The sequence below is a fragment of the Phyllobates terribilis genome, unplaced genomic scaffold, assembly GCF_046119375.1.
Source record: "Phyllobates terribilis strain yellow unplaced genomic scaffold, ASM4611937v1 Scaffold_1__5_contigs__length_1240528914, whole genome shotgun sequence".
NCBI classification, from domain to species: domain Eukaryota; kingdom Metazoa; phylum Chordata; class Amphibia; order Anura; family Dendrobatidae; genus Phyllobates; species Phyllobates terribilis.
In genome coordinates, this window is record NW_027362761.1 from 538,920,771 (window position 1) to 538,944,305 (window position 23,535).

At 42.6% G+C, this 23,535-nt stretch overlaps 1 protein-coding gene across 5 annotated transcripts in view; it reads left to right on the forward strand.

The window, feature by feature from the left end:
* The window catches only part of LOC141269164 (phospholipid-transporting ATPase ID-like), a 231,312-nt gene extending 211,956 nt beyond the window's left edge, over nt 1-19,356 (forward strand). For all 5 annotated transcript variants that reach the window (XM_073680385.1, XM_073680386.1, XM_073680384.1 and 2 more), the window contains 7 exons: nt 2,133-2,316; nt 5,499-5,722; nt 6,021-6,104; nt 6,288-6,533; nt 7,813-7,951; nt 10,743-10,873; nt 13,567-19,356. In XM_073680385.1, coding sequence (XP_073536486.1) covers nt 2,133-2,316; nt 5,499-5,722; nt 6,021-6,104; nt 6,288-6,533; nt 7,813-7,951; nt 10,743-10,873; nt 13,567-13,770 — 1,212 coding nt within the window. In that variant the 3' untranslated portion in view covers nt 13,771-19,356. The remainder of the gene's footprint in view (nt 1-2,132; nt 2,317-5,498; nt 5,723-6,020; nt 6,105-6,287; nt 6,534-7,812; nt 7,952-10,742; nt 10,874-13,566) is intronic.
* Nucleotides 19,357-23,535: the final 4,179 nt, after the last annotated feature.

Consider the following 23,535-nt stretch of genomic DNA (forward strand, 5'->3'; position numbering starts at 1 on the left):
GATGCTGTTGTGCAGTCCACTGGATGGCGGTGCTGTTGTGCAGTCCACTGGATGGCGGTGCTGTTGTGCAGTCCACTGGATGGCGGTGTTGTTGTGCAGTCCACTCGATGGCGGTGCTCTTGTGCAGTCCACTGGATGGCGGTGCTGTTGTGCAGTCCATTGGATGGTGGTGCTGTTGTGCAGTCCACTAGATGGTGGTGCTGTTGTGCAGTCCACTAGATGGCGGTGCTGTTGTTCAGTCCACTAGATGGCAGTGCTGTTGTGCAGTCCTCTAGATGGCAATGCTGATGTGCAGTCCACTGGATGGCGGTACTGTTGTGCAGTTCACTGGATGGCGGTGCTGTTGTGCAGTCCACTGGATGGCGGTACTGTTGTGCAGTTCACTGGATGGCGGTGCTGTTGTGCAGTCCTCTAGATGGCGGTGCTGTCGTGATGTCCACTGGAAGGCGGTCCTATTGTGCACACCACTGGATGGCGGAGCTGTTGTGCACACCACTAGATGGCGGTGCTGTTGTGCAGTCCTCTAGATGGCGGTGCTGTTGTGCAGTCCTCTAGATGGCGGTGCTGTTATGCAGTCCTCTAGATGGCGGTGCTGTTGTGCAGTCCTCTAGATGGCGGTGCTGTTGTGCAGTCCACTGGAAGTCGGTCCTATTGTGCACACCACTGGATGGCGGAGCTGTTGTGCACACCACTAGATGGCGGTGCTGTTGTGCAGTCCTCTAGATGGCGGTGCTGTTGTGCAGTCCTCTAGATGGCGGTGCTGTTGTGCAGTCCTCTAGATGGCGGTGCTGTTGTGCAGTCCACTGGAAGTCGGTCCTATTGTGCACACCACTGGATGGCGGTGCTGTTGTGCACGGCACAAGATGGCGGTGCTGTTGTGCACATCACTAGATGGCATTGTTGTTGTGCCGTCCACTGGATGGCGGTGCTTTTCTACAGGCCACTAAATTGTGCCACTATAATGTTGCAGTAAAGTCCAACTACAGGGGATTATATTGATACCTTTCAACCATGAACTGCACAACCACTCTTAGGATTCCTGCACAGCTCCATACAATGATGGAAGCATTATTAGCTCTGCAGTGTCAGTAAGAAGATTGTGGGGTCCTTCCTCAGGACCCCAGATTATATAAAAGCCTCTGGAGGTATTTTGATTATCATGATTGTGTTTAAATGAAAAAGTTCTCATTACTAACAAATGTGCAGAAAAGTGAAGCTTCTCCGAGAGTCACAAACTGAGTTGTGTACAGAAGGAAATGGAAACTTAGTTTACAGCCAGGGAAAATATTTACTTTAAGCCATAACTCCACTTTTGAAAATGATCTCAGAGTTTACAGTCAGATATAATGTTCAGCCACTTTGTAAATACTTTTCTTTACTTATCTGGGGCTGATCTGAAGTCACACAATGTCTTGTACTCCACTCACCTACAAAGCTGCGCAGATAATCAAGCTGCTCCGGAATTGCAGCGCATCTCCACTCACTGCCGATTGCTACTGGTCCAGTTTCTGTACAGAAAATACTCTGTTGTGATGCATTATGGGAAACGGTTTTAAAGGGGTTATCCAACTTTAAGGAACATTTTTGTTTCTTACTTAAATGTATGTAATTGGGGTTAAAAATAATTTTTAAATTGGGCTACATTAAAAAAATATCAAATTTTTTTTGCAATCTCCACTGCTGGCTTTAGAATGAGTTAACTTAGAATCCATCAGTGAGCCCGCTAGAACGTTCTAATGGAAAGTTTGTAATTCTTTCATCTTTTTTTTTCTCAGCTCATCTCAGCTGATTTATGAGCACAGACCACATCAAAGTTTAATGAGCAGGGCAACAAAGAGCCTGTAAAAAGCAATCGGTGCAAATTTTTTAATGAAACTATTGCAAAAAATGATTTTTAAACCCGATTACATTCAAATAATAAAAAAACAAACAAACCATTTAATGCCTTATAGTCACTGGAGCCATAAAGGAAAATGAGCAGAATTAAGAATGCAGCTGTGAAGTATAAGACATGATATAAAAAAAAATCACAGTGTTTGCAACGTTAAGTAGGAGTAACCTGTAAAATGAGTTTTAAAAGTAATTGCTGATTATTCTTCTGACACATCGCTACTTGGTGTCCGGTCACACAGGCTTTTGCATTGGACGAGAGTATGGAGGTGGAACTTCTGAGGACGGCGTGCATGTGTCAGGCGGTCATATGTTGTCGGGTGACTCCTCTCCAGAAGGCGCAGGTGGTGCAGCTGGTGAAGAAGTATAAAAAGGCGGTGACGTTGGCCATAGGAGATGGAGCTAATGACGTCAGTATGATCAAGAGTAAGTCCTGGTGGTTAGAGGGTGGGCACTGGGCGTCATTACATAATGGTGCCCACTGCCCCTGGGCCTGGAATATCATTTACAAAGCTATTTCTGGTGTAATTATTTCCTGCTCTGCAAATAAGGAAATGAAAATGATAAAGTTCCATCTGGAGAAGATTATACCAGTACCCGACATTCTCTCAATGTCCTGGCAACGCGCGTTGGGCTGAATTACACACAGCCCATGGCAGGGACGTGCTGTCAGCTGGATATGTGATCAGATGCTCGTTCCGCACTGAGACTTTTCCAGTTCTAATGGGAAAAAAAAGTTATAAAATAAAACGGAAAATATTTATTCTCACTGACCTAAATGTTTCCACCGCAGGCAAAAAATAGGCAAAAAAAAATCAAATCTTCTGAGAAAAGAGCTGAGCTGAAAATTCCAAAAACCCAAAGTGAACACTTAACCCCTTCCTGCCACAGACAATTTTCATTTCAGCACTTTCGTTTGTTCCTCACTTTTTTCTGAGAGTCAGAACTTTTGAATTTTTTTTCCATCAACGAATCAACGAATGAGGACTTGTACGTATGTGGGACAAATTGTAGTTTTGAAGGACACCATTCAATTTACCATACAATGGAACAATTTCAAGTGCAGTAAAATGGTAGAAAAAAAAACACTTTTCCTCCATTGTATGTGTTTTGTGGCATTCATTGTGCAGTAAAAGTCACCTGGCACATTATTGTCCAGGTCAGGACAATTACAATCATACCAAACGTTTTTTTTTTAATTTAAGTGGTGAAAAAAAGTCTGAGGTGCGCCCAACAGAAAGCAGGGATATTGCACATGTTATGGTCATGCCCGCGTTCACACACATATTGGGGAGCAGTTTTGGGCTATATAGAGTCAGCCTATGGGTGCGTGGTGACTAGTAACCCTCTGACCTGCATACTGGGGTATGTAGACGAGCTGAGTACTGTTGAGACTGGGAAACTTGCCATAGCTCGATTACTATACATGGCTAGAAAACTGATTGCTAAAAACTGGATTTCTGCAACTCCCCCGACAGGCAGAGAGTTTATTAAACAAGTTGAGTCCCTTATATCATTGGAAAATGGGGTATACCTCAAAAGGGATAGAAGTAAATATCTTGATAAACTATGGGGTCCCTGGCTTGGAGACAACCAGTTATCAGCCTCGATAGGGTCTTGTTAGATGTGTACCAGTTGTTATGGAATCACTACACATTGTGCTAACAAATGCCAAACGGCTCTGTGCCTTTCGACTTGGCTGGTCTTGATCGGCCTGATTTATTCTGTTTTGTGTGGACATATACCTATGATATGGTATTCGGAATAACATATGTTGGGGGGGGGGGGTTAAACACATTGGTTGAGAATGTTATTTGTATATGTGTAACTGTTATTTGTATATGTGCAACTGTTATAAAATGATTAAAAAATATACTTGATAAAAAAAAAGTAGTGAAAAAAAAATCTGAAATTTGTAAAAAAAAAATAAGTTTTTGTCCCTGTTGGAAGTTTCCAGTGGTTTCTTGTCCCAGTTAGAGGTGTCCAGTGGTTTCCTGTCCCAGTTGGAAGTGTCCAGTGGTTTCTTGTCCCAGTTGGAAGTGTCCAGTGGTTACTTGTCTCAGTTGGAAGTGTCCAGTGGTTTCTTGTCCCTGTTGGAGGTGTCCATTGGTTTCCTGTCCCAGTTGGAAGTGTCCAGTGTTTCTTTTCCCAGTCACAAGTATCCAGTGGTTTCTAGTCCATATTGGAAGTTTCCAGTGGTTTCTTGTCCCAGTTGCAAGTGTCTAGTGGTTTCCTGTCCCAGTTGGAAGTGTCCAGTGGTTTCTTGTCCCAGTTAGAAGTGTTCAGTGGTTTCTAGTCCCTTTTGGTGTCACGAGTGGCCTGTAGGAGATCTCCATGTTTCGCATTGCAGACAGCTTCCTAGATAGGAGGTTGTCTTTAGGACCCAGCGACTACCTCCCTCTGGCCTGTGTGTATATATACCTGGTCTCTCTAGGTGGGTGTCGCTGGTTATACTCATTCCTTCTTGGAGCTTGGCTTTGGGTTCTTGAGGCCGTGTGCCCTGTTGGAGTTTCTACTAAAGCTAAGTTGTAATTCCCCTGTGTTGTCTTCCCCTTTTGTCTTTAGAGTGCTAGCAGTTGACTAGTGCTCATTTCCTTCCAACCCCAGTTGTAGCCTATGCCAGGGATAGTAGGGCGAGGCACGTGATCGGCGACAGATGCGGAGGCTGTATAGGGACGGTCGGGGAAGACAGGGTGACGCTAGTCCAATTTAGGAGGTCACCACTTCCCCTTTCCCTAGTGTCTGGGCTCCCTTTACCTTTCCCCCCTGTATTGCATTCACACCTGGCGTGACAATTGGAAGTTTCCAGTGGTTTCTTGTCCCAGTTGGAAGTGTCCAGTGGTTTCCTGTCCCAATTGGAAGTTTCCAGTGTTTACTTACCTCAATCAGAAGTGCCCAGTGTTTCTTATCCCAGTCACAAGTGTCCAGTGGTTTCTTGTCTCAGTTGGAAGTGTCCAGTGATTTCTTGTCCCAGTTGGAAGTGTCCAGTGGTTTCTTGTCCCAGTCACAAGGGTCCAGTCGTTTCTTGTCCCAGTTGGAAGTGTCCAGTAGTTTCTTGTCCCAGTTGGAAGTGTCCAGTGTATCTTTTTCCAGTCACAAGTGTCCAGTGGTTTCCAATCCCTATTGGAAGTGTCCAATAGTTTCTTGTCCCAGTTGGAAGTGTCCAGTGTATATTTTCTCAGTCACAAGTGTCCAGTGGTTTTTTGTCCCAGTTGGAAGTGTCTAGTGGTTTCTTGTCCCAATTGGAGGCGTCCAGTGGTTTCTTGTCTCATTTGGAAGTGTGCAGTGGTTTATTGTCCCAGTCTCTGATGCCCTTGCACATCTCCTTTATCAGCATGAGAAGATGGAAACAGAGCAGCTATAACATATCAGCCTCTCCATACTCTGTGATCAGAGATGACCCCTTCCTCTGTGGTCAGCACTGGTTTGCATTAGCGTGGCTGAATTATTGTAATAATTAATGTAGAGATGATGGTGGCTCCACATGGATCAACATGTATTACAACTAATGCACTTGAAAAGTGTGCAATGGCATCACCCTGAGGATAAAACCTCTGCTCTTATATATTTGTATATCCATATCTAATTATTTTTCCCTTTTTCCCCAGCGGCTCACATTGGGGTGGGGATCAGCGGGCAGGAGGGGATGCAAGCTGTGCTGTCCAGTGACTTTTCCTTCGCCCAGTTTCGATACCTGCAGCGCCTCCTCCTGGTACACGGCCGCTGGTCTTATATCCGCATGTGCCAGTTCCTGAGATACTTTTTCTACAAGAACTTCACCTTCACGTTGGTTCATTTCTGGTATGCATTCTTCTGCGGCTTCTCTGCCCAGGTAAGATAACAAAACCCTACAGTGAAGTAGATTGTAAGCTCCATGGAATAGAAAGCCAATTTATGTGATTATTTTCTGGTGGGAATATAGAAAATAGAATTCTAGGGTTACCTTTCTTGGAGCAAATAAATATAATGAGCTTTATCAATGCTTTTCTAATAATTGTACCGCTGACCACATATGAACCCGCCAATAACACGGCTGAGACTGCTCCCATAGTGGTTCAGTGCTGCCATCTTGTGGCCATTTATCTGTGCCGCAGCTAAGTTTTATGATTTATCTTGTGCTGTTTTTACAGACTGTGTATGACGAATGGTTCATCACCTTGTACAATCTGGTCTACACCTCCCTGCCGGTGCTGGGGATGAGTCTGTTTGATCAGGTAAGTACTCTAATGCAATGTGTTACTTTAAGTAAATATAGTCAAGTAAAGTTTTAGTTACCCAGTGTGGTCATCCTCAGGGATCGTTAGCCAGTTTTGTCGGACCTCTGAATGGCATCATTACAGAACTAGACAGATTATAGTCTAATGGTCTTTGCCATATTTGCTATATCGTGTCACCAGGACGTGGACGACCGCTGGAGCATGGAGTATCCGCAGCTGTATGATCCCGGGCAGAAGAACCGTTACTTCAATAAGAAGGAGTTTGTGAAGTGTGTGATCCATGGTGTCTACAGCTCCCTCGTTCTGTTCTTTGTGCCTTATGGAGCCCTGTACGACACAGTGAGGGATGATGGCAAAGCCATATCTGACTACCAGTCCTTTGCTCTGATGGCTCAGACCTGCCTGCTGCTTGTGGTGTCTGCACAGGTAAGTCTCCAGCCATAAATACTGTCCCGTACCCCAAGTGTCAGCGTCATTATCCTGTACCCCAAGTGTCAGCGTCATTATCCCGTACCCCAAGTGTCAGCGCCATTATCCCGTACCCCAAGTGTCAGCGTCATTATCCCGTACCCCAAGTGTCAGTGTCATTGTCCTGTACCCCAAGTGTCAGCGTCATTATCCCGTACCCCAAGTGTCAGCGTCATTATCCCGTACCCCAAGTGTCAGCGTCATTAATTATCCCGTACCCCAAGTGTCAGCGTCATTAATTATCCCGTACCCCAAGTGTCAGCGTCATTATATCGTACCCCAAGTGTCAGTGTCATTGTCCTGTACCCCAAGTGCCAGTGTCATTGTCCTGTACCCCTAGTGTCAGTGTCATTATCCTGTACCCCAAATGTCAGTGTCATTGTCCTGTACCCCAAGTGTCAGTGTCATTATCCTGTACCCCAAGTGTCAGTGTCATTATCCTGTACCCCGAGTCAGTGTCATTATTCTGTACTCCAAGTGTCAGCGTCATTATCCTGTACCCCAAGTGTCAGTGTCATTATCCTGTACCCCGAGTCAGTGTCATTATTCTGTACTCCAAGTGTCAGTGTCATTGTCCTGTACCCCTAGTGTCAGTGTCATTGTCCTGTACCCCTAGTGTCAGTGTCATTATCCTGTACCCCAAATGTCAGTGTCATTGTCCTGTACCCCAAGTGTCAGTGTCATTATCCTGTACCCCGAGTCAGTGTCATTATTCTGTACTCCAAGTGTCAGTGTCATTGTCCTGTACCCCAAGTGCCAGTGTCATTGTCCTGTACCCCTAGTGTCAGTGTCATTATCCTGTACCCCAAATGTCAGTGTCATTGTCCTGTACCCCAAGTGTCAGTGTCATTATCCTGTACCCCGAGTCAGTGTCATTATTCTGTACTCCAAGTGTCAGCGTCATTATCCTGTACCCCAAGTGTCAGCGTCATTATCCCTTACCCCAAGTATCAGCGTCATTATCCCATACCCCAAGTGTCAGTGTCATTATCCCGTACCCCAAGTGTCAATGTCATTATCCCGTACCCCAAGTGTCAGTGTCATTATCCCGTACCCCAAGTGTCAATGTCATTATCCCGTACCCCAAGTGTCAGCGTCATTATCCCATACCCCAAGTGTCAATGCCATTATCCCGTACCCCAAGTGTCAGTGCCATTATCATGTACCCCAAGTGTCAGTGTGTCTTTGTTCTGTCATGCCCAGCCTTTGCTCATTAGCCCTCTCTTTGTCTCCTTAGATTGCCCTGGACACCGCTTACTGGACGGCAGTAAACCAGTTCTTCATCTGGGGCAGTTTGGCGGTGTACTTTGCCATCAGTTTCACCACGTACAGTGACGGCATGTACCTGATCTTCACGGGCTCGTTCCCCTTCATCGGTGAGTGACCTGTGCTCTTTTCATGTTCATTTCTTTATATCTGACCAGGGGCGTACGTAGAAATCATGGGGAAATCATAGCAGTTCTAATTAACCCCCCTCAAAAAAAATAAAGTAAAATAATTGTCGGGGTCACAGAAGAGCAGATCTCACAACTTTACATTGTAATTTTCCTCCTGCTGATGTCCTAGATTCATCTTTAATTACACTCACAAAAGTAAGATGCCAACAAAAGTGCCCCCCAAACACAGTATGATATCCCCATGGTGAATTCCTCCATATTAGCCTCCACATGCACAGTATAATGACCCTACTGTACCCCACCTCAACTCTCAGGGCAAAGTATGGTGACCCCAACACAGTATGATCCCCCAACTGTGACCCAATACAGTATAATGGCTCCACACCTCTCCACACTGTATAATGGCTCGCACTAGCCCTCCAAACAGTATGATAGACCCCGCACAAACCTTCACACTGTATAATTGCTTGCTTACAGTATAATGGTCCTCACATAGCCCTCCAAATATTATAATGACCCCACATAACCATCCATATAGTATAATGGGACCCCATATAGTCCTCCCTATAGTATAATGCACTCTTCATAGTCCTCCATACAGTATAATGCACTCCCCATAGTCCTCCCTATAGTATAATGCACTCCACATAGTCCTCCATACAGTAGAATTCACCCCGCATAGTCCTCCATAGAGTATAATGCACCCCCATGGTCCTCCATACAATATAATACACCCCCCATGGGCCTCCATACAATATAATGCACTCCCCATGGTCCTCCATACAATATAATGCACTCCCCATGGTCCTCCATAGAATATAATGCACCCCCCATGGTCCTCCATAGAATGTAATGCACTTACCTTGGTCTTCCATACAATATAATGCACCTCCCCATGGTCCTCCATACAATATAATGCTCTCCCCATGGTCCTCCATAGCATATATTGCTCTCCCCATGTTCCTCTATACAGTATAATGCACCCCCCATGGTCCTCCATAAATATAATGCACCCCCATGGTCCTCCATACAATATAATGCACCCCCCATGGTCCTCCATACAGTATAATGCACCCCCATGGCCCTCCATACAATATAATGCACCCCCCATGGCCCTACATACAGTATAATGCACCCCCATGGTCCTCCATACAATATAATGCACACCCATGGTCCTCCATACAATATAATGCACCCCCATGGTCCATCATACAATGTAATGCACCCCCCATGGTCCTCCATATAATGCACCCCCCATGGTCCTCCATACAATATAATGCACCGCCCCCATGGTCCTCCATACAGTATAATGTACCCCCATGGTCCTCCATACAATATAATGCATCCCCCAAGGTCCTCCATATAATATAATGCACCCCCATGGTCTTCCGTATAATATAATGCACCCTCCATGGTCCTCAATATAATATAATGCACCCCCCCATGGTCCTCCATTCAGTGTAATGCACTCCCCATAGTCCTCCATACAGTATAATGCACTCCCCATAGCCCTCCATACAGTATAATGCACTCCCCATGGTCCTCCATACAATATATTGCACTCCCCATAGTCCTCCATGCAATATAATGCACTCCCCATGTTCCTCCATACAATATAATGCACCCTCCGTGGTCATCCATACAGTATAATGCACTCCCCATGGTCCTCCATACAATATAATGCACTCTCCATGGTCCGCCATAGAATATAATACACCCCCCATGGGCCTCCATATTGTATAATGCACCCCCCATGGTCCTCCATAGAATGTAATGCACACCCATGGTCCTCCATAGAATGTAATGCACTCCCCTTGGTCTTCCATACAATATAATGCACTCCCCATGGTCCTCCATACAATATAATGCACCCTCATGGTCCTCCATACAATATAATGCACCCCCCATAGTCCTCCATACAGTATAATGCACCCCCATTGTCCTCCATACAGTATAATGTACCTCAATGGTCCTCCATACAGTATAATGCACTCCCCATGGTCCTCCATACAATATAATGCACCCCCATGGTCCTCCATACAATATAATGCACCCCCACGGTCCTCCATATAATATAATGTACCCCCCATGGTCCTCCATACAATATAATGCACCCCCATGGTCCTCCATACAATATAATGCACCCCCATGGTCCTCCATATAATATAATGCACCCCCATGGTCCTCCATATAATACAATGCACCCCCATGGTCCTCCATATAATATAATGCACCCCCCAAGATCCTCCATATAATATAATGCACCCCCCATGGTCCTCCATATAATATAATGCTCTCCCCATGGTCCTCTATACTCTATTATGGCCACTAGTCACTGATTTAAAAAAAAAATACAGTACTCACCTCTCCTGGTTCCACCCGATACTCTGGTCTCCTGAGCGTGTGGTGTGAAGCGTCGCACACACTCAGCACAATGACGTCATCGCGCCCTCTGCACTGACACATCAGATGCCGAGGGAGAATGATGGGGGTGGAAGCGTCTGCTGAGCTCCCTCCTCCATCATCGTTGTTCGCGCTGACGGGAGGAGTGCGGGCACTGACACTGGGCCCCCAGCTCACGGGCCCCCATAGCAGTCGTGTCGCCTGTCCCAATTGGCAGTACATCACTGTATCTGACTTATCCAAAAGATTTTGGCTGTGTTTATATAAACCATGTCCTAATTTCTAAGAGCAGGCAGACCAATCAGAGTGATCCCAGCAGTGTGGTGTTACCCGGAGATATAATCGGCCATGTTATCTTCTTCATCAGGGACGGCCCGGAATTCTCTGAACCAGCCCAGCATCTGGCTGGCCATCTTCCTGACAGTGGTGCTCTGCGTGCTGCCGGTGGCGGCCTACAGGTTCCTGAGGTCACAGCTCAAACCCACATTCAGCGACAGGGTAAGAACCGGGACTTGTTCATCTCTGTGTCTATATGAACCAAGCAGCCTACAGTTCTCAATACGTGATAGGACCACAAGTCTCAGAAAACCTATAGTGTGGCTGGGATTTCTGACTGTTGAATGACTTTTCAGACTCATACCGTTACCTGCAAAAATATAAAGCTTGTTCTAAAAGTAAATTACTGTAAGATTCTGATAATCCGGCATCCTCCGGACGCAATAGTGCAAAATGATCAGAAATGCTCATCTATTGATCTTACACTGTATGGGGCACGGTGTGACACCATAGACCACCAACGACAGACGTCACTAAACCTGGTAATAGATTATAAGCAGGAAAAAAATTGTCAAGTGTCTCAACTTCAAAATGCATCCTGATTATCTGGACATATTGGATTTCAATTTCTCACCATTTTCAAGGTCACTGCTTGGAAATATTTTTACTTACATCCAGAGGACGACAAGCCTTTTTGGAGTTGTAAGCACAGGATAGATTTTTGCTGTGATTGATACTTAGATTAGGTCGCTGGTCACACCTTCTTACAAGCCAAAAGCCTATTGTGTGAGAAGACCTAGGTCAGCAGAAGAATAAGGTCTCATTTAGACGTCAGTGATTTTTCTCCCATGCCAAAAAAAAAAGAAGCTTTCTAGTTCCTCCTACCAAAAAACATGAAAATTGGACTTTATACGAGTGGCACACTAATGGCATCTTAGCTCTGTCCAATTTTTTTTTTTTCACAGACCTATAGACTTGCATTGGTGAGTTTAATTTGTGACTCTGATCAAAGTTGGACATGTCTCTATCAAGTTTTGGTTCAGATCGCTTGGACCGCAGAAAAACATGGACATGTGTACAGCCCCAAAGACTATAGTGGTTGAGTTCTATCCGTGAAAGGGGCAACCCACACCACTTGGTGGACACATTACATTAAATGTAAACAATGAATGCTTCATTCACTGACAGCAAATGATGATCTTGAAGATAGTTAGATATTCTTTTCTGACCCATGGGTGAGGGTTGGGATGGGAGATGTACAGTTGAAACCAGAAGTTTCCATCCACTATATAAAAAGACACACATGCATGTTTTTCTCAATATCTGACATAAAATCAGAATAAACCTTTCCTGTTTTAGGTCAGTTAGGATTACCATAATTTTTAATATTTGCCAAATGCCAGAATAATGAGAGAGAGAGAATGTTTTAAGGAATTTTTATTACTTTCTGCAAAGTCAAAAGTTTACATACATTTCATTAGTATTTGGTACCATTGCCCTTAAACTGAATGACTTGGGTCAAACGTTTTGGACATCCTTCCACAAGCTTCTCACAATCGTTAGTCGGAATTTGGGCTCATTCCTCCTGACAAAACTGGTGTAACTGATCCAGGTTTGTGGGTCGTCTTGCTCGCAGCCTTTTCAGCTTTGCCCATAAATTTTCAATAGGATTGAAATCAGGGCTTTGTGATGACAACTCCAAAACATTGACTTTGTTATCCTTAAGCCACTTTGTTACCATTTTGGCAATATGCTTCGGGTTATTGTCCATTTGGAAGACCCATTTCTGCCCAAGCTTTAACTTCCTGGCTGATGTCTTGAGATGTTGTTTCAGTATTGCCACATAATCTTCTTTTCTCATGATGCCATCTATTTTGTGAAGTGCACCAGTCCCTCCTGCAGCAAAACAACCCCACAACATGATGCTGCCACCCCCGTGTTTCACAGTTGGGATGGTTCTTAGGCTTCCAAGCTTCTCCCTGTTTCCTCCAAATGTAACAATGGTCATTATGCCCAAAAAGTTCAATTTTAGTTTCATCAGTCCACAGGACATGGCTCCAAAAATTAAGGTCTTTGTTCCTGTGTCATTTGCAAACATTAGCCTGGCTTTTTTATGTTTCTTTTGGAGTAATGGCTTTTTCCTGACAGAGTAGCATTTCAGCCCATGTTGATACTGTACTCGTTTCACTGTGGATATTGACACAATCTTACCAGCTTCCGCCATCATCTTCACAAGGTCTTTTGCTTTTGTTCTTGGGTCGATATGTGGACCAAAGCATGTTAATCTCTGGGACACAGAACCCGTCTCCTTCCTGAGCGGTATGATGGCTGGACATTCCCATCTTGTTTGTACTTGTGTATAATTGTTTGTACAGATGAACGAGGCACCTTCAGATATCTTGAAATTGTATCCAAGGATGAGCCAGACTTCTGCAAGTCCACAATTCTCTTCCTGATATCTTGGCTGATTTCATTAGACTTTCCCATGATGCTATGCAAAGAAGCAGTGTGTTTCAGGTGTGCATTAAAATACATCCACGGGTTTGTCTCTAATTAACCCAGATGTTGCCAAAAAAACTATCAGAAGCTTCCAAACACATGACATCATCCTATGGGCAGTCCAGAATTGTTTAAAGGTATATTAATATTAGTGCATGTAAACTTTTGACTTTGCAGTAAGTAATAAAAATGCCTTAAATATTCTCCCTCTCTCTCTCATTATTCTGGCATTTGGCAAATATTAAAAATTAATCCTAATTGATCTAAAACGGGAAAGGTTTATTCTGATTTCATGTCAGATATTGAGAAAAACATGCATATGTGTCTTTTTATATAGTGTATGGAAACTTCTGGTTTCAACTGTATGTTTTTTGTTTCTTCTAGAAATGTATAACAATGGTTTCTTTAACCTCCAGATTCAAAAGAAAATCAGAGAGGCGAAAAAGCGCCCAGCTCCACCTCCTCGCAAAGCCCAGATACGCCGCACCAGCTCCCGCCGGTCTGGATACGCCTTCTCTCACACACAAGGTTATGGAGACCTCATCACCTCGGGCAAAACTTTCCGTTCCAAGATACCTTTCCACCAAACAGGAAGGTTCTCCCCCAACGAAAGGCATTAAAACTGAGGGCAGGACAGCGCCAATCCACGAGTATGAATGTCGCTGTGCCTCGAGAAAGAACGACGGCTGGTTTCCGACTTTTCCTATTCCTGAGCTCCCTGTGGATGAATGAGACGGGATAAAAAGCCATATACACCAGTGGCCTCCATGTTTACGTCATGCGGTGGCCATCTTGGATTTGGGGATTTAAAGAAACAGCAGCTGTTTACTAAAGATTTCAATTATTTAAATGTAACATTTCCAAATATCAGTGCCAAATTTATCACACAGGGATTGGCACGTTGCCAAAGGATTTCAAAGCGTATTATTGTAGACATTTTCCATTGCACTTGGCTTCCTCGTTTTATAGAAAACCGTTTTACTCGCCTTAATTCTATTTTTTTTTTTTTCAACCAATTTTCTTAATGGCATCTTTATATGGATTTGGAAAATTCCTCCCGGAATTAGGATTAAATGCTGCCTGAAATGTCACCTGGTAATTACAACCTCGGTGTCCATAGTGATGTGATTTCACAAGCTAATAACCATTTTGTTTCCCCAGTGCTGTTGTAATTTAAGCCTCAATTATTTTTTTTTGTGCCTGTATTTAATTATGTAAATTAGCAGGAAACGCAGTGAGATAGAGCGATGCAAAGGTGCTCGTCCGTTATCCTGTGTGACCTTAAAGAAGAACTCCTCTTCCTCCCATAAAAATTTTTATCCTCTTAATATATTGCAGTCATCATATTATATAGCACTGTGTACTTACAATTGGTCATTTTGCCTTTCTACCCAGCTAATTCTTCTCTTTTCCATTAGGTCTATGACATCACATGATTAAAATCTGACTAGCTGAATCCTTCTAAGCTCTATGTAGAAACAGGAGGTCAATTTTCTCTTTCTGAGACATAATTAACTGCAAAAGTCCCTGTCATGGGGAGGAGAGGAGCAGCTGGGTCAGGAGTTGAAGAGGGGGATGACTAAATGCTGGGACAAGAGACTTCCTGTTTCTACATAGAGCAGAGAAAAGAGAAGATTTATCTGGGTAGAAAGGCAAAATGAGCAATTATAAGCACACAGTGCTATATAATATTATTGCAATATATATATATATATATATATATATATATGATGGGAGGAGTGCTTCATTATTCATTGTATAATGAAAAGTTCTCCAACTTCACAATATACTTTGTGTTTCCATTCCTTACCATTGTCAAGATCTCTGCTTGCTGCCAGTGGGAAAAAAAAAAAGTTTGGCTCGGATTCTTCATTGTTGTTTCTGGGAGTAATTTTGTTCTTTATCAGTAGCTTTAGTATTTGTGCCTTATACATTTTGTTTCATCTTTCTCTTTTTAAATCTTTTTTTTTAATTTTTCTTAGACAACTTTCCCTATCCAGATGTTTCTAGACAGATTCATGAAACTTGCTTTTTTAAAATGTCGCATTTTTTTGGCACATCTCACTCCAGTCACTGATTGGAGTAAAGTTTTTTGGCATATTTATATTTTTTTGTGCAGTTGAAGACTAGTGTGCAACATTTTATGTTAAGATTCTGTGACTTTTTGTGTTAAAAGGTGCAAAAATGGTAAAAGACAAAAATAAAGAGCATTTTTTAATGAGCCAGATTCTTGAATTATGGACAACTTTGCTCAAAAAAGTCAATGAATACAACAAAATAAATTAGGAAAAGTGAATTAAAAAATCCTGCAAATGATGAAACGGAGCCTTTGTATTTACCTTGTAGCAGAAACATTGCAACAATCCTAGCAGCTGTGTACACAGGACCATGTCAGGAAAGTACTCTGCATCTAGATGTTCATAAAACTGTATCAAATTACTGACAGCATGCAGAGATCTTGAAATTGGTGAGGAATTGTAGCTGTTGTACATTTCATTATACAATAATTGAGATTTAGGCTGGAGCTAAATAGCGACTTTGACCACAATACTGGTCACAGGGCCAAAGATGTGCCGCTGCTACATCACAGCATAAAGCAGGTGAGTGTGGGTTGCACTGTGACCACTACGGTACCGCGACAATTAAGTTGAAAATAGTCATAACCAGTTGTTTTTTTTGTGACTTGCTTGTCGTTATACCCAAGGAGTCTCCATTATGTCACGATATAGCAGTGGCATAGAGCGAATTTTGCTATGCCACCACCTGTAGCCCCAGCATTTATATAGCACTATATGAGTCGTTCAAGGTTTTGAACTTTTCATGGCTATCATAAAGTCGTAAAAAATACACACTTTTATTTATTTTAAATTTCATACTATTCCAATTTAGATACATTTTTAACCTTCACCATATGCAGGTTCCTTCTAGTTTGTCAGGATGAAAGAATAATGACCGAGTGAGGAAGGAAAGAAGACATGGAAAAAAAAGAGATCTTAAAGGGGAATGTGACTTCTTTTTGAAATATTAACCATGAATACTTGCAATAACTTGACATTTAAAGTGCCAATCAGGGGCCAGAAAAAGTCAGCTCCGCGCTCTGACTCCTTATAAGCAGCCTACTTCCTGCAAAGTCATGTGGCTCCACCTCTTTTTACTGATTGGTTCTGTAGATTCCCATAAGGGAGGGCTTGTTCTTTCTGATTGGCTCTGGAGGTTCACATAGGGGAGGGCTTGTTCCTTCTGATTGGCTCTGAAGGATCACATAAGGGAGGGGCATAGGTGAACATGTATTTGAACCACCCACTTAGAACTCCTGGAGTTACTTTATCAAACTCATTCGCACCCTCTATTTCTGAGGAATTAGGGCATTTATACGGGCTCTGTGCTGGGGAATTGTTCCTTTTTATAGGATACAAGTATTATAGGAGAAAGCAAATCATGGAGGACTTAATAAAACGATCATTTATGTGAATATTATATTTATCGAAACCAATGAAATGGACACTTGTCATCAGTTAACCTGAAAAAAGATTATAAGATTTTCTCGCCATTTTCAGTAAGCACTACATGACTTCATTAGGTATTATACACTTGCAACGATGGGATTGATTTTCCAAAAAGGGCAAACATCTTTCCATATTTTGCCCTTTAAGGACCAGTTTCTTTGTAATAAAAATGTATTATTGTTGGTCAGACTGATGGCAGATTAATACTATGTTGGAAATGTTATTCTTTCACGGTGCCACTCTTGTAATCTTATATCCAGTAATCGATTACATTTTTATTTTTACATTTTAGGCCCATTCTAGCGTTAACAGGAGCCATTTTTTTGGCTACATAAAAAATTAATCAAAAGTATGCGCACCGTGGTTAAGTACCTGGTTTGCCCCATAAGCACAGCCAATTTCTAGACCTCATACATTACTTAATTACTAAAAGGGAGTTAGTCCTACCCTGTAACTCTGCATGAAATCCGCTCATTGGATTTTATGGGAAACCTGTCATGTGCTATACAAGGTCAACATGTTGTAGAACCGGAAGAGCTGAACAGATTGCTATGTAGCTTTGTGGGAAAATATTCAGTATAAGTTGTGTCTCCACTTAAATCCCTGCTGTTTTTGTGCTTAGGAGTCCAGTGGGTGGTTCTATTCAGTGATTGATAGCCTTTAATCATTAAGTAGGACCGCCCACTGGACTCTTAAACTTAGAAAAAGCAGGGAATTTATTGAATAAAACAGCTTATATAGATTTTCTCTGAAAAGATTTGGTCCCTGAGTCATCAACTCTGGCAACAGGCGTGCTCCAGAAAATGAATTTAGCGCATAGTTCAGATGCCATGTGCTAAGGACTGAAGTCAGGAACTGGATCACAACTCTTTTATAATTTACTTTGGTGGCGCCCCATCTCGGTAAAGTTTTACCCACTTTTCAAAACGTTGGCCTCGACTGGGGTAAAAATGCCAAAAGTTGCACAATGGATTATGTATCAGATGGGAAGTAACATCCACCATTAGAAAACCAGTTGTCTGGGTGCTTCCAGCTGATAAAATCATTAGTGTAACACATCCATGTATCATGGTCCGAGCACACACCAGCCGCAGGTCTTTTGACCCCAACTTGACAGCCTCGGCAGTTCAGATCAGGAGACCAGCATACAGTCCGTACTTGGACAGTGATATACAAATATGTGTAGCCAAGAGGGTATGGTTATCAAGACCACACCCACTTGGTAAAAAGCTAAATTTACACCAGGTGAAAAAAATATACATATATTTATACTAGTGACCTCTTTAAAGGGTTTGACCATTAAGGCATGACATTTGTCCACTAGCTGGTGATTTTAAATTCAGAATCAATGTTATAAAATGGGGTTCTTCTCGGAATTAGCTGTTGGGAAGGACGTGGTATTCAGAAAAGTGACAACCAGCAGTTTTTCTATGACTTGACATCCGATATTTCAGAAATTTTAATAGTCAGGCACTTGTTTCTAGCAAGTCACTGGAATTTGGAATTTCGCAACACTAAGCAGAGATGGCACAACATAAATCAGTCTAATTGATTGTCTTCCCAAAGACTCTCTTTCTACATTTTATATATTTTTTCAATAACATATTTATATACTTTTATATACTTGTCTGGAAAAACGAAAAAAAAAAAAAATTCCCACCAATTCAGGGCACTTAAATGTACAAATACGTAATATAAGGCTGTGTGCCCACTATGCGTTTTTCAAGCGTTTTTGCCGCGGAATTTCCACAGCGAAAACGCTTGGTAATACGTGCCCCATGGTCCCCAATGATAATCCGCATGTGCTGTGCACATGCTACGGAAATTTCCACTGCGGATTATCATTGCGGAAAAATACGCAGCATGTCCATTAATTTTGCGGACACGCAGCGTAATTGCCGCCATTGACTTGCATTGAATCGCATAATATCCGCATGACTACATGTGCACATGCGGATATTAAGCGATTCAATGTGACCTGTCACATGACTAAATGACGTCATGAAAGGTCCTTTCACACCACCGCGACCCATACAAGAGACCGGACGCAGCGGAGAAAAGACTGCAGGCCATCAGAAGGTAAGTATAATGTTTTTTTTTATTTTATTTTTTACCATTTTTATTCTTTTTTTAACTATAAACTTGGTCACATATATAAATCCATGCTGGTTGCATGGATTTATATAGCGTTTCCAAGTTGTCAAGCACTTTTCCAAGTGATGCTAAAATTGATTGGAAAAGCGCTTGATAACCCGCATGCAGAAATGCATGCAAAAATGCTTGACAAACGCTTCTACCTGGCAGGAAAAACGCATGTAAAATCCGTATGCGTTTTTCCTGCCAGGGAGATGCGGAAAAAATCTGCAGCATTTCTGCATCATGGGCACTTAGCCTAAGGGGTATTCCGATGCATCATAATGGGATAATTTCCAGAATGTTTAATATTTTGCAACATATTTTAAGTATAAAATGTGGTCACTGCCAAAAATCACTAGAAACCCAAAAATGTACCCCCCACCTCCCCATCATGTTGATGCCTTCATCTTTTGTATGGAGACATTGCACTATAAGAGACTGCAGAGCCCTTGAGCTGTGCAGATGTTTTATTATGTATTATTCCTGTCACTTTGTTTCCTGTCTCTGTAACAAATGTAATATTTTTTCACAGATGAATAAATGACTGTATATATTCAGCCTTCATGGTGTAGTTTAAGGGTTCTAAATGTTTTCACCTTGATTCACCATTTGTGAATTTTTGAATGTGTTCCAAATGTATTCCAGTCCACCCCCAGTCCATTTTGTGATATTGTAGCTGAACGTCCAACTTTTTCTGCAAAAATGATTTTTCCACCATTATACATGAACACAGAATCAGTTCATGACTACAGCATCAGAACCATCATCAGTACATGAATACAACACCAGGAGGATCATCAGTACATGAATACAGGAATAGTACCAACATCAGTACATAAATACTGCATGAGAACCATCATTAGAAAATGGGTACATCAGCAGAATCATCATCACTACATGAAAACAACACCAAAACCATCATGAGTGCATGAATACAACACCAGAACCAACATTAGTACATGAATACAGCACCAGAACCAAAATCAATACATGAATGCAGCACCAGAACCATCAACAGAACATAAAGAATATTAGACAAAGATAACATAAGTAAACACAAAATGCAGATTTAAATGAAGATCTTCGTTATTAAGGGAAAAATGGCCCTGTGTGAAAAAGTGATTGAGCCCTAAACTTAATAACTGGTTGGGCCATCCTTAGCATCAAAAACTGCAATCAAGCGTTTCCGATAACTGGCATTGAGTCCTTTACAACGCTCTGGAGGAATTTTGGCCACTCATTTTTGCAAAATTGTTGTAATTCAGCCACATTGAGGGGTTTCTTAGCTTGAACAACCTTTTTAAGGTCATGCCACAGCATCTCAATTGGATTAAGGTAAGGACTTTGGCTTAAGAAAAACAAAATTAAGACTTTAGAGTGGCCTAGTCATTCAGAGGTGGACTTGCTGGTGTGTTTTGGATCATTGTCCTGCTGCATAACCCAAGTGCGCTTCAGCTTGAGGTCACGAACAGATGGCCGGACATTTTCCTTCAGGATTTTTTGGTAGACAGAATTAATAGTTCCATTTACAACAGCAAGTCTTCCAGGTCTTGAAGCAGCAAAACAGCCCCAGACCATCACACTACCACCACCATATTTTACTGTTGGTATGATGTTCCTTTTCTAAAATGCTGTGTTACTTCTACGCCAGATATAATGGGAAATACACCTTACAAAAAGTTAAACTTTTGTCTCATCAGTCCACAGAGTATTCTCTCAAAAGTCTTGGTGATCATCAAGATGTTTTCTGGCAAAACTGAGACGAATCTTTATGTTCTTTTTGCTGAGCAGTGGTTTTCGTCTTGGAACGCTGCCATGCATGACATTTTTGCTCAGTCTCTTTCTTATGGTGGAGTCATGAACACTGACCTTAACTCTGGCAAGTGAGGCCTGCAGTTGTTTGGATGTTGTTGTGGGATCTTTTGTGACCTCTTGGATGAGTTGTCGCTGCGCTCTTGGGGTAATTTTGGTCGGCTGTCCACTCCTGGGAAGGTTCACCACTGTGCCATGCTTTCACCATTAGTGGAAAATGGCCCTCATTGTGGTTCGCTGGAGTCCCAAAGCTTTAGGAATGGCTATATAACCTTTTCCAGACTGATATATCTAAATTACTTTCTTTCTAATTTTTTCCTGAGTTTCTTTGGATCGCAGCAAGATGTCTAGCTTTTGAGGATCTTTTGGTCTACTTCACTGTGGCAAGCAGGTCCTATTTAAGTGATTTCTTGATTGGGAACCGGTGTGGCAGTAATCAGGCCTGTGTGTGGCTAGGGAAACTGAACTCAGCTTCCCAAAGACAGTTAATTTATGTTTTTTTTTTGGGGGGGGGGGGGGCAATCACTTTTTCACACAGGGCCCTGTAGGTTTAGATTTATTTTTCCCTTAATAATAAAAACCTTAATTTAAAAACTGCATTTTGTGTTTAGTTGTGATATCTCTGTCTAATATTTAAATTTCTTTTGTGATCTGAAATATTTATAGTATATGTCCTCCCTCATATACTATAACCACCACACTGTCCTCCCTCATATACTACAACCACCACACTGTCCTCCCTCATATACTATAACCACCACACTGTCCTCCCTCATATACTATAACCACCACACTGTCCTCCCTCATATACTATAACCACCACACTGTCCTCCCTCATATACTATAACCACCACACTGTCCTCCCTCATATACTATAACCACCACACTGTCCTCCCTCATATACTATAACCACCACACTGTCCTCATTCATATACTATAACCACCACACTGTCCTCCCTCATATACTATAACCACCACACTGTCCTCCCTCATATACTATAACCACCACACTGTCCTCCCTCATATACTATAACCACCACACTGTCCTCATTCATATGCTATAACCACCGCACTGTCCTCCTCCATATACTATAACCACCACACTGTCCTTCCTCATATACTATAACCACCACACTGTCCTCCCTCATATACTATAACCACCACACTGTCCTCATTCATATGCTATAACCACCACACTGTCCTCCCCCATATACTATAACCACCACACTGTCCTCCCTCATATACTATAACCACCACACTGTCCTCCCTCATATACTATAACCACCACACTGTCCTCATTCATATGCTATAACCACCACACTGTCCTCCCCCATATACTATAACCACCACACTGTCCTCCCTCATATACTATAACCACCACACTGTCCTCCCTCATATACTATAACCACCACACTGTCCTTCCTCATATACTATAACCACCACACTGTCCTCCCTCATATACTATAACCACCACACTGTCCTCCCTCATATACTATAACCACCACACTGTCCTCCCCCATATACTATAACCACCACACTGTCCTCCCTCATATACTATAACCACCACACTGTCCTCCCTCATATACTATAACCACCACACTGTCCTCCCCCATATACTATAACCACCACACTGTCCTCCCCCATATAGTATAACCACCACACTGTCCTCCCTCATATACTATAACCACCACACTGTCCTCCCTCATATACTATAACCACCACACTGTCCTTCCTCATATACTATAACCACCACACTGTCCTCATTCATATACTATAACCACCACACTGTCCTCCCTCATATACTATAACCACCACACTGTCCTCCCTCATATACTATAACCACCACACTGTCCTCCCTCATATACTATAACCACCACACTGTCCTCCCTCATATACTATAACCACCACACTGTCCTCCCTCATATACTATAACCACCACACTGTCCTCCCTCATATACTATAACCACCACACTGTCCTCATTCATATGCTATAACCACCGCACTGTCCTCCTCCATATACTATAACCACCTCACTGTCCTTCCTCATATACTATAACCACCACACTGTCCTCCCTCATATACTATAACCACCACACTGTCCTCATTCATATGCTATAACCACCACACTGTCCTCCCCCATATACTATAACCACCACACTGTCCTCCCTCATATACTATAACCACCACACTGTCCTCCCTCATATACTATAACCACCACACTGTCCTCATTCATATGCTATAACCACCACACTGTCCTCCCCCATATACTATAACCACCACACTGTCCTCCCTCATATACTATAACCACCACACTGTCCTCCCTCATATACTATAACCACCACACTGTCCTTCCTCATATACTATAACCACCACACTGTCCTCCCTCATATACTATAACCACCACACTGTCCTCCCTCATATACTATAACCACCACACTGTCCTCCCCCATATACTATAACCACCACACTGTCCTCCCTCATATACTATAACCACCACACTGTCCTCCCTCATATACTATAACCACCACACTGTCCTCCCCCATATACTATAACCACCACACTGTCCTCCCCCATATACTATAACCACCACACTGTCCTTCCTCATATACTATAACCACCACACTGTCCTCCCTCATATACTATAACCACCACACTGTCCTCCCTCATATACTATAACCACCACACTGTCCTCATTCATATGCTATAACCACTGCACTGTCCTCCTCCATATACTATAACCACCACACTGTCCTTCCTCATATACTATAACCACCACACTGTCCTCCCTCATATACTATAAACACCACACTGTCCTCATTCATATGCTATAACCACCACACTGTCCTCCCCCATATACTATAACCACCACACTGTCCTCCCTCATATACTATAACCACCACACTGTCCTCCCTCATATACTATAACCACCAC